Below are 11,680 nucleotides of genomic sequence, written 5' to 3'. Positions count from 1 at the left end.
CAGGCTCCGCCCTGTCCCCTCCGGGCTTGCTCAGCCCCTGGCCAGGAGCGCCCTCTGGCGTCTGCGCATGCTCACTGCTCCCGACTGCAAAGTCCTCCAAAGGGACCTTCTAGGCTGCGTGCCGGTCGCCCCCGCTCGGGTCCGCCCGCCCGCAGCGTCTCGTTGGTGCTGCCGGTGACCTCCGACCCCGCGGCCGCGGGGCGGGACGGGGAGGCCTTAGCTCCGGGCGGGCGGCGGCTGCTGCAGCGGGACCCGGGAGCGGGGCCCGGCGCCGCCCGGGCCGCGGGGCGATGTGAGTCGGGGCGCGGCGGGGCGGGGACGAGGCGGCTTCACCGAGGCCGCGCCGCGCCGCGCCGCAGTCTCCACTCCCTCCCTAGGAAGCCCCGGGCGGGCGGGCAGGCGGCGGAGCACCGGGGCTGGGGGCGGGGATCCGGGGACAGCGCGCACCCAGACCTCCTCATTCCTTACGGGCATCTAGAAATTCCCCTTGACAGTCCTGTAGCCTGTCCTGCAGCCTCTGGCTCCCCCAACCCACCTCTACCCTCTCCGCCCTGGACACATCATCGCATCTCCTGGAGCCGTCAGAACCCCCTCACTCACTCAACAAATCTCCTGCTATGCCCACGGACCCACCATTTCTCTTGGATGCCCCCAAATGCTTCCACTGCCCGGAAATTCCTAGGATCCCTCATATCCCCATTCTCCTTGCAGTATCCAAAATGCCCACATCCAAAATTCTTGCTCATGTTTCCCCAAACGTCCTCATACGTTTTCAGCCCCCACACCCCCCTCTCACTCCTGCCCCTGATCCATACCTATCCCAGACCAGAGGCCTCTCCCCATTTCCACTCAATGCAGTCCCTCCTCAGTGGGCTATCTGATACATCCTGATATCTTAAGGAGAAGAGATGGTGATAGGAAAAAGCAACCCCTCCCCCATCTTGCACCCTAGAGTTCTTCGTTTCAGTGCCCGCGCCCTGCCCCCGTCGGTGGCTCAAGCCCCAGTATTTTCCCAGCAACCTGTCTTTAGTCTGTGCACACCTCCCTGAGCCTGCTTCTTCCTTCCAGAAAATAAGCCAGACCACGGGGATGGGGTCCTTTTACCTGGAAGTTGTCCAAGGATGCAGGGTGCAAGGGGCCCTGGGAAGTGTTTCTCCAGAGCAGGAATGTGGGATGTCCAGGGTCTGCAGAGTCCTGGCTTGTTGACTTGTCTACCTTGTGCTCAGATGCCCTGAAATTTTGGCTTACTGTTAACATTTATGTTAAAATTAGGCCTTTCAGAGCTTGGGGAGCAGAAAATCTATCAAGCTTCCAAATGCGAAATTGAAGCAGCCTGTCTTGGAAGATGAACATGTCAATTTTAGTGAAGTTTGTCTTACGTTTTTACCTCTGCAAGTTATTTAAGCTAGAAGCTCGCCAGTTTATAGATGGTCCCCCCAAAAACTAAGGCCTTAGGTGGGAGTTTGGGGGGGGCGTTGACTTAAGTCTCCCAGATACTTAGTAGCAACAAAACTGACCGAAATATTGGTTTCCTGAGTCTTAAACCAGTGCTGTTTCTACTATATCACAGTGTCCTTTTGAGAAAGCTCTTTGTAGAGTTAAAGTTCTCTGCAAAGGTAAGGTGATGGTTTTGGTGTTTGTTGTAACAGAACTCAGAGGGAGATCTAAAGTGACTTAAAAGGTCTTGGGTCGTCTTAGACTTCAAACTCATTGATGTTCTGGGAGTCTGTCCCTCTCAGGGCCCGTGGGGCTTGGGATTTGTGCTCCCTTTGCCCTTGATTTTACTTTCTTCATTGGTGTTTTTGTCCCATTAGGGCTGGAACAGATACCCAGGTGGGATGGACTGTCAGGTCAGTTTTCATTAACAGTTGGGGGTGAAGATAGAAGGTTTTGTTAATCAGTGTCTCTGTTTCCTATGCTAGGTGAGCCCCAGGTGTATTCCAGAGGGATCCGGGTGACTTCTCTGCAGACTGTTTGCCATGACAGCCCACCAAGGACGGGGGGAATAAAGTGGGAACCCTTCCCCATGCCCCTCCCACGGTCAGCTCCCCGATGGCCTGGGTGAGGTAAGAGCTGTGTATAGGGGTCAGTTTTATGGCGTTTCCCAAGTTGGGAGGAATAGAGGGTACAGGTCACCTGGTTGTTCAAAGCTTTACCATTCAGCAGGAGTTCTAGAAGGATAGCCAATCCTACAGACTTATTTCTTGTGACAAGTTGCAACCCCTTAAAACTTCTGCTTGGTATTGGTCCATGCATTTCTTGTTCCCTTAGGTCATTCAAGCCTGGGTGGTGTCCTCTTCATTCTAGGCACAGTCCTGACTATTGTGACATATAATCCAAGTACTGGAATCCTGGGGGGAAGAGCCAAATAGTAAGGCCTCTGGTCTCCCCTTCAGAAAAAGGGAAGGAAACCCAGCATTTTTTTTAAATGAAGAAATATCCACTTGAGGTTATTAAAACTGTGCACTCTTTTAAATGTTCAGTCTTCTGAATATATCTTTATGATCACAATGTAACAACTCATTTGAAGAGGACATCAGAAAGATAAATTTGCACTGGATGTTGGGATGGTAGTAAGGGAGAAGAGAGAACTTGGATGAAGTGGAATGGATGAGGTAAAAAGGGAGGAAAAAAGAGACAGGTACAGGCCAAAGTGTCTGAGACCCCCAAGTGACAATTTCTTTGCTGAATCCAAATAAGGGGCTCGGGCTGGCACCCACCTCCATCTGCTGCAGATCACTTCTCCTGGACCCCTACTTTTCTTCCTGCCTGTGTCCCTGCCTTCCTTGTCATTACATGGGTCAGAATCCTACATACTTCTCAAGGTCCGGATCAAACGTTACCTCTGAGAAGCTCTCTCCAGCCCCCCATCGGCATTCATCCTTAACACATTGTAACCTGAATTAACGCTTATCCAATGTGTGTCTGGCCCTGGATTGAGAATGTGAAGTCTTTGAGGGAGGGTCTGTATCACACAGTCTCTTGGACAGAGTAGGTGATCACAATGACGTGCTTCTGCCCAAGTTCCCCAGAGCAGGGTTTTTTGAAGCTGAAGTTGGTGACCTGCATATCCTGTATGTTTTTCCTAGGGCAGGCTGGCTGCTCTGACACCATGGGGAGCTGCTGCAGCTGCCTGAACAGAGACAGCGTTCCAGACAACCACCCCACCAAGTTCAAGGTACCCAGAGCCCTCTCCTCTCCTGTGTTCCCAACATGGCCTCTTGGGCTCAGACACAATTTAATGGAGTTGCCTCAGCTTCTCTAACAGCAAATCAAATGCCAGGCTGAGGTTGTGGGCTTATGGAGACTTCTTGAGCTCACACCCTCTCAAGTAGCCTGAGGAAAAGAGGCCCAGACCACTGCTATTTTCATGGCTCTTGATACTACCAAGAATGAAGAAATGCCATAATGGTGCTTTTGGAACTGTTGTCAGTGTATTTTTATAACTTTATGTATCCCCCCCCCTTTTTTTTAGAGAAAACAAAATTCTGTATTTGTGAGTTAATATATGTAAGGTATTTAAAATAGTGCTTAGTGGCCAGGCACGGTGGCTCACACCTGTAATACCAGCACTTTTGGAGGCCAAGGCAGGCGGATCACCTGAGGTCAGGAGTTAGAGACCAGCCTGGCCAACATGGCGAAACCCCGTCTCTACTAAAAATACAAAAATTAGCCAGGTATGGTGGCACACGCCTGTTATCCCAGCTACTTGGAAGGCTGAGGCAGGAGAATCACTTGAACCCGGGAGGTGGAGGTTGCAGTGGGCTGAGATTGCACCGCCGCACTTCAGCCTGGGTGACCGAGCGAGATGCCATCTCAAAATATAAATAAATAAATAAATAAAATAGTGCTTAGCACACAGTAAGCACAACATCAGTGTTTGCTGTTTGCTGTGGGAAGCTGAGGGCAGACCCAAGTCGACCTGTGCTCTCCCCTGCCCACCTCTCTGTAGAGGGAGCCTCCTCCTTCCTCATTCTGGGGCATGTTGAAGCACATGTTTCTCCTGCCCACCAGAAGAGGGAGCCCTCAGTAAGGGCACACAGTTGGGGAGGTGGTAGAGGAGATATGCATTGGTTCTGCCTTGGGCTTGACTTTCCTAGGTCAGGGTGTCCCAGTCTCAAGATTTTGAATTTACAATTGAACCCCTTCCCCATTAACATCTGGCCCTTGGATACTAAGGCATGGGCTGTCTGGGGTCGTCTAACATTTGTTATCTAACAAACCGACCTTGGAAGTCAGCTACCTACCTCTTCCCTCACTGTCCATATGACAAAACTCAGCACCAGAGAAGTAGGATTTGCCCAGAGAACTGCCGTGGGTCCATGGCACTGCTTCATATAGTTATGTGGCATTCAGTAGAGTCTGTGATAGTCGGATGTGACCTTTGGTTCCCCACCTCTTGTCCTGCATCAGATTGTCTCCCAGTGGCTCAGGGACCCATGCAAACACTTGCTGGACTCACTCATTGACCCTTCTGTCTTCTCCCCTCCAGGTGACAAATGTGGATGATGAGGGTGTGGAGCTGGGCTCTGGGGTGATGGAGCTGACACAGAGTGAGCTGGTGCTGCACCTGCATCGGCGTGAGGCCGTCCGCTGGCCTTACCTCTGCCTGCGGCGCTATGGCTACGACTCCAACCTCTTCTCCTTTGAGAGTGGCCGCCGATGTCAGACAGGCCAGGGTGAGTACCAGGCCCTGCTCCACCCTGGGATAGGGGCTTATGCAGGACTCCAGGGTTCCTGATGTATAGATTAGCCCTCAAGAGGTTAGTGTTATCCCCATCACCTGTGGGCAGTAGAGTGTGACGTATTCTCCCTGCAGTCAGAGGTCAGGGGTGGTAGGTTATTCCATAAGGTCAAGGCTAGAGCCAGCCACAGCTCTCTGAAGGAGTGGCATGGTCTGAGTTTATCTCTTAGGATCCAGACTTAAGCTGTGCGAAAGGAATCCTGCATGGGATTGTGTTCAGTGCAGTTTGGGATTATGACTGTGCAGAGGTGGAATGAACAAGGTTCTCTGATGAGGCTGCCAACAAAATAGCCTCCGAGGTCATGTTTGCTGGAGGAGACTTCCCTCCATGCATCTTACCCTTGGAATTCATGAGGCAGAGGCAGGGGCGCTGGGTGAGCAGGCAGAGCGGGCAGAGGCATCCTTGCTCCTAGTGATGTTTGATCTACACTTGGATTCCCAGAGGGGCTACCCCTGGCCCCAACACGGGGTTCTCTACAACTCCAGTCTTTCCCAGTCTTTTCTACTTCTCGTCATATTTTGCCAGAGTAGTTATGTTTCTTCCCTGTTTCCTCCCCATCCTATTTGTGCAAACCATAGTTGTCCCATTCCCCAGGCTAATTGTGTCTTAGTTGTGGGTATATGCACAGGCACACCCCACGTAGCCTCCCCTAGGTCCCAGGTCCCCCTGTTACAAAGGAGTCCATGCTGGCCCAGTACCCCAAGGGCATCTTTGAGTCCCCTGATTGACAGACACTCAGCCCAGTCCTGCTGTTCCTCGGACCTTGAGTTGCAGTGTTGCAATTTGAAGGGCTATAAGGCTGGCTGCATTGAGGAGCCTTGTGATTGCCTTGCCATATTTGCCTTTAGCTAGTCTGCCCATGATTTCTTCCTTCCTGTGCCAGAGTTTAATCTATGAGGTCAGGGACCTATATACAGTAGGCATTTGCTTTCTGGCCACACACTGGGCTAATAAGTGAAGAAGCAGGGAACAGAGTAGACCCTCTTGTCATCAGCGATCTGAGGGCTGGTGCTCTGGATGGAGCTTTTTTTCCTAGGAAGCAGGGGGTGTTAGGCAGAGGAAGATGGGGGAAGCATGTGAGGTAGAGTGTTCGCTCACCTGGCTGGGCGCAGTGGCTCACACCTGTAATCCCAGAACTTTGGGAGGCCGAGGTGGGCGGATCACAAGGTCAGGAGATCGAGACCATCCTGGCTAACACGGTGAAACCCCGTCTCTACTAAAAATACAAAAAACTAGCTGGGCATGGTAGCGGGCACCTGTAGTCCCAGCTACTCGGGAGGCTGAGGCAGGAGAATGGTGTGAACCCGGGAGGCGGAGCTTGCAGTGAGCTGAGATCGCACCACTGCACTCCAGCCTGGGCAACAGGGTGAGACTCCGTCTCCGAAAAAAAAAAAAAAAGAATGTTCACTCATCTAATACTATCCTTTCCACCTTGGCTTTTGGTTTTGTTTTTTTTTCTTTTCTTTTTTCTTTTTTTTTGAGACAGAGTCTCGCTCTGTCACCCAGGCTGAAATGCAGTGGCACAATCTCGGCTCACTGCACCCTCCACCTCCGAGGTTCAAGCAATTCTCCTGCCTCAGCCTCCTGAGTAGTTGGGATTACAGGTGCCCACCACCACGCCTGGCTAATTTTTTGTATTTTTAGTAGAGACAGGGTTTCACCATGTTGGCCAGGCTGGTCTTGAACTCCTGACTTCAGGTGATCCACCCTCCTCGGCCTCCCAAAGTGCTGGGATTACAGGCGTGAGCCATCATGCCCGGCCTCCACCTTGGTTTTGATTCTCTTCTTGTGACCCCTGAACACACACATCCTTATGAAAATGATTTCGCTTCAGAGGAATATAGCTGGAGTGTTCAATGTGGTGTGGGCATGCTGGGGCAGGGTACCTTGGACCCAGCCTTTCTAGTAGCTCTTGGATTCTAGAGCAGACCTAGAAAGAATGCTCAGGGCCAGGCGTGGTGGCTCACGCCTGTAATCCCAGCACTTTGGGAGGCCGCAGCAGGCCGATTACCTGAGGTCAGGAGTTTGAGACCAGCCTGACCAACATGGTGAAACCCCGTCTCAACTAAAAATACAAAAAATTAGCCAGGTGTAGTGGCGGGCGCCTGTAATCCCAGCTACTTGGGAGGCTGAGGCAGGAGAATTGCTTGAACCTGGGAGACAGAGGTTGCAGTGAGCTGAGATCGCACCATTGCACTCCAGCCTGGGCAACAAGAGCAAAACTCCATCTCAAAAAAGAAAAGAAAAAGAATGCTCAAGATGAGGAGAGGCTCTCCTGCCCCTACAGGCCTGGGACTGGAGTTCAGGGACATTTCCTGCACATTGTGCATCTGTTGAGCTCCTCTGGTCCTTCCCTATTGCCTAGGGTCATTTCTTCCTCTCCTTCTCCAGGAATATTTGCATTTAAGTGTTCCCGGGCTGAGGAAATCTTCAACCTCCTTCAGGATCTGATGCAGTGCAACAGCATCAATGTGATGGAAGAGCCTGTCATCATCACCCGCAATAGCCACCCTGCTGAGCTTGACCTCCCTCGAGCCCCCCAGCCGCCCAATGGTGAGGAGACCCCAGTGTACACACACACACACACACACACACACACACACACACACACACACACAGGCCCAGGAAGCACAAATCTGAGGGACTAGTTAAGCTGGCAGGTTGGGAGAAGGCTGGGTGAGCCAGCCTTCCAGGACAGTTGTCCATGATCAGAACCATTCTTGAGGATCGGTAAGTCCTGGGCTGGGCTAGGTGACTCAAACTGAGGTTGTTGAGTTCTGGGCCTTGTATTGACTGATGGTTGGGGAGCAGACAGGAAGACTTTGAATTGGCAGTCTGGAGTTTCCGTAGAATTGGCAGTCTGGAGTTTTTTTGCTTTCTTCCTCTGTCTATTGGGTCATCCCCATATACCTTCCTTGCTGCTGGTGCAGGCATCTCTGGCCATGACTGTATTCTGGAGAGGGTCCTACAATTTCTGCTTATTCAGTCATTGAATTCAGATCAGGCACCTGTTTGGTATTCAGCGCTCCTTGGACTGGCCCATGGGGGACAGGAGAAATAGAAGCGCAGTCCCTTTTTTTGAGGAGCTTCCCTGGACCTTACTGGCAGACCTAGAATGAAGCAAAGGGACGGTCCAGTGACAGCAAGATGTGCTTTATGCGTTTCGGGTGAGGCTATAATGGAGACAGTGGTGAGGTGCTTCAAGCTGAGCTTGAGGGAAAGGGCAGGTTTGAAGAGCAGAGGAAAGATGAAGGATAATGGGGGGCTGGCGGCTCAGTGGGGTTTAACCACTGTGAGGCCCTGAGAATATCTGTCCTCCATTAGAGGAGTCCCAGGATGCCACACACACAGCTGCAAGTGGTTGTCAGGTGGCTTAAGTTCCCCTCTCCTGGGCTTGTCTCCCCTGTGCTCAGCTCTAGGCTACACTGTCTCCAGCTTTTCCAATGGCTGCCCTGGAGAGGGCCCACGATTCTCAGCTCCCCGGCGGCTCTCGACAAGCAGCCTGCGGCACCCCTCGCTTGGGGAGGAGTCCACCCATGCCCTCATTGCTCCTGATGAGCAGGTGAGCACGCAGCCGGCCAGCCCCTGCCCTGTTGGTCTGGGTGGGGACGAGGGATAGGAAATAAGGCCACCTCCTCCCAGTAAGGATCACGGGAAGGGGAAGAACGTTGTAACGGTCCCTTCCTGTCCCCAAAAGGGAGCAGCTTCCTCAGAAGGGTTGGAGGACAAGGAAGAAGAAACTCCAGGTCTTTTTCTGTGTGCTTCTTTTCTCTCATCCTGTCCCTTCTGTTCTCTTTTCTCCCTGCCCTGGGACACTCCTGCCTCACTTGGACTCTTTCCCCAGTCCCACACCTATGTCAACACACCGGCCAGTGAAGATGACCACCGCAGGGGCCGCCACTGCCTGCAGCCCCTGCCTGAGGGTCAGGCACCCTTCCTCCCGCAGGCCCGGGGTCCTGACCAACGGGACCCACAGGTGTTCTTGCAGCCAGGCCAGGTGAAGTTTGTGTTGGGCCCGACCCCTGCTCGGCGGCACATGGTGAAGTGCCAGGGCCTCTGTCCCAGCCTGCATGACCCCCCACACCACAATAATAACAATGAGGCCCCTTCTGAGTGCCCAGCCCAGCCCAAGTGCACCTACGAGAACGTCACCGGGGGGCTGCGGCGAGGGGCTGGCTGGAGACTGAGCCCAGAGGAGCCGGGCTGGAATGGCCTTGCCCACCGCCGGGCCGCCCTGCTGCACTATGAGAACCTGCCCCCACTGCCCCCTGTGTGGGAAAGCCAAGCCCAACAGCTGGGAGGGGAGGCTGGGGATGATGGGGACTCGAGGGATGGGCTCACACCCTCTTCCAATGGCTTCCCTGATGGTGAGGAGGACGAGACCCCACTGCAGAAGCCCACCAGCACCCGGGCCGCCATCCGCAGCCACGGCAGCTTTCCTGTGCCACTGACCCGCCGCCGCGGCTCCCCAAGGGTCTTCAACTTTGATTTCCGCCGGCCGGGGCCCGAGCCCCCAAGGCAGCTTAACTACATCCAGGTGGAGCTAAAGGGCTGGGGTGGAGACCGCCCTAAGGGGCCCCAGAACCCCTTGAGCCCCCAAGCCCCCATGCCCACCACCCACCCTGCCCGAAGCTCAGACTCCTACGCCGTGATTGACCTCAAAAAGACCGTGGCCATGTCCAACCTGCAGAGAGCTCTGCCCCGAGACGATGGCACCGCCAGGAAAACCCGGCACAACAGCACCGACCTGCCTCTGTAGGGACGTCCCGGTCCTCACCACCCTCTGCCCCACCATGATCCAGCCTCTGCCTCACACTCCTGTCCTCTGAACCCACCCTCCCCAGGGTTCAGGGTTGCTTTGCAGAAGGCATGGAGGTGGGACCAGATGCTTCCCTGTGCTGGCTGGAGTCCCCAGAGATATCAGCCACCGAGTCTCCTGGTCTGTCTCCAGGCTGGGAAGAGAAGGGTGACCAGGCGAGGAGGGAGCCGAGACGTCAACTGTGAAGGGTTCCTGTGATTGCGTTTAGCGCCCTCCCGTTCTGTCCATTTGTCTTGTCTGCCGACTGTCCGTGTGTGTTTTTTTTGGTTGGAATTTTGAAACATTTTGTACCTGTTGATTTTATTTATCAGTTTATTTTTCTATTTATTGTTTTAAATGTAATTTAACATATTTATTATTAATATAATTATTTTTAAATTCTGGCCCAGTGGATATCATCTTCTTAGGGAATCTTTTCTGGTGTGGTCCTGGGTTGGACACAGGGCAGGCCTAATCGAGGTAAGGGCTTCACTCTGGGGAATTTGGGTCAGTTATGGTTTTTGTGACAAGTCCATGATTTTTTTTTTTTTGAGACAGAGTTTCGCTCTTGTGGCCCAGGCTGGAGTGCAGTGGCGTGATTTCAGCTCACTGCAGTCTCCACCTCCCGGGCTCAAGCAGTTCTCCCGCCTCAGCCTCCCAAGTAGCTAGAGTTACAGGTGCCTGCCACCATGCCTAGCTAATTTTTGTATTTTTAGTAGAGATGGGGGGGCTTCTCCATGTTGGCCAGCCTGGTCTGGAACTCCTGACCTCAGGTGATCCACCCACCTCAGCCTCCCAAAGTGCTGGGATTACAGGCGTGAGCCACCGCGCCCGGCCAGTCATTTATTTTTCTCCTCCAAGAAGCCCTGGTCATGAACCTACAGTTGCCAGGGATGGATGCTCTGTTGAAGGAAAAGGGTGGGATGGCTGGAGTCCTAGAAGCCAAAAGGGGAGCCTGTGAGGACTGCCCTAATGAGGTAGAGCCCAGCCCTCTGAGACTGGTAACAGGTGAGGAGTGCAGCAGAGCAGGCACAGCTACAGAAGAGACACCTTCACCTTCTTGGGGAGCCCTCACTGACGCCCCTGCCAATAGGCAGGCCCCGAAGGGCACTGCTGTCCTTTACCACCTTGGCCCAGAGATGGATCCTGGATCCTCCTTAGCTGCCCCCAGCATGGCTGAGTCAAGACCAAACCTTTAAACAGGACTTTACTAAAATCCTAGGATTATAGCAAAATGAAAAAATACAGTGTAATGTGTAACTAGATAATCTGGCTTGCTAAGTGTCTTTCCCAGAGAACGTCCCTTCAGGAATGGACTGTTAGGATGCCTCTACCCTGCCACAAGGCTGGGCGCTAACAGAGCCGCCACATTGGAGCACCTGCCTGGAAGCACAGGGTCCAGCGGGGCTGTGCTGCACACACAACCTAGTGCTGATCTGTTCCAGGAGCTCCTTTCTCTGTCCTGAGGCTGCCTCTCTCCTCCTCCTCCTCTTGCTGGCTTCCTTTCCTCCAAGACTCCATTTCTGTCTGAAACCCCAGTGCGGTTCATCTAAAGGAAATGCTGCTTTTGTAATAAGCCACTCAGGGCCCAGGTGAAGAATGAGAGTTGTGTTTGTGCAACTTGGGGAAAAGCCTTGTCACTGTGCTCCAGCTCCCTGTCCTGTGGAGCAAGCAGACCTGTCCTCTTCGTCACCAAGGAAACAAGCCCAGGCGAGACACCCCACCCAGTTCCCTCCCCCTCCTACTGTCCAGGACACTGCTGCCTGGGCCTCATTTCCTGGAGCCTCCCTCCTCTGAGGGGGGGTTGGACTGGAAGCTTTCAGACCCCCCGACCTCAGGTGTCACTTTCTGTCAGTGAAATGGGCAGTGACGACTGGCCACAACAGGATGTGAAAAGGCCCTTCGAGTGGGGCCCAGCAGAGCTCAAGAGGGCAGCTGCCACAACCCCAGAGCTGGCACCAAACCCTTCTCCCCCTTATATCCTTTTGATCTCTGGACCAGAGGGGTCACCTGCTGCAGGCTGGATTCATTGCAGTTTTCCACACTGTAGTAGGGAAATGCTGTCTTCTCTCTGCAGCTTTACCAAGCAGCTCAATTCTGTTTGGATGTCCACATACACTACCCCTGCTACTACTCA

General features: G+C 53.3%; 1 protein-coding gene across 1 annotated transcript; it reads left to right on the top strand.

Moving 5' to 3' along the window:
* The first annotated feature begins 207 nt into the window (after nt 1-207).
* On the top strand, nt 208-9,947 carry FRS3 (fibroblast growth factor receptor substrate 3). Its single transcript, XM_527384.9, has 7 exons — nt 208-292; nt 1,923-2,066; nt 3,090-3,178; nt 4,493-4,679; nt 7,137-7,298; nt 8,159-8,307; nt 8,590-9,947. The coding sequence occupies exons 3-7, from the start codon at nt 3,113-3,115 to the stop codon at nt 9,502-9,504; spliced, it is 1,479 nt and encodes a 492-aa protein (XP_527384.2). The 5' UTR covers nt 208-292; nt 1,923-2,066; nt 3,090-3,112; the 3' UTR covers nt 9,505-9,947.
* The last annotated feature ends 1,733 nt before the right edge of the window (nt 9,948-11,680 follow it).

The sequence above is a fragment of the Pan troglodytes genome, chromosome 5, assembly GCF_028858775.2.
Source record: "Pan troglodytes isolate AG18354 chromosome 5, NHGRI_mPanTro3-v2.0_pri, whole genome shotgun sequence".
Classification (NCBI taxonomy): domain Eukaryota; kingdom Metazoa; phylum Chordata; class Mammalia; order Primates; family Hominidae; genus Pan; species Pan troglodytes.
The sequence above is the reverse complement of the archived record's forward strand: the minus strand, read 5'-3'. Positions and strand labels throughout refer to the sequence as shown.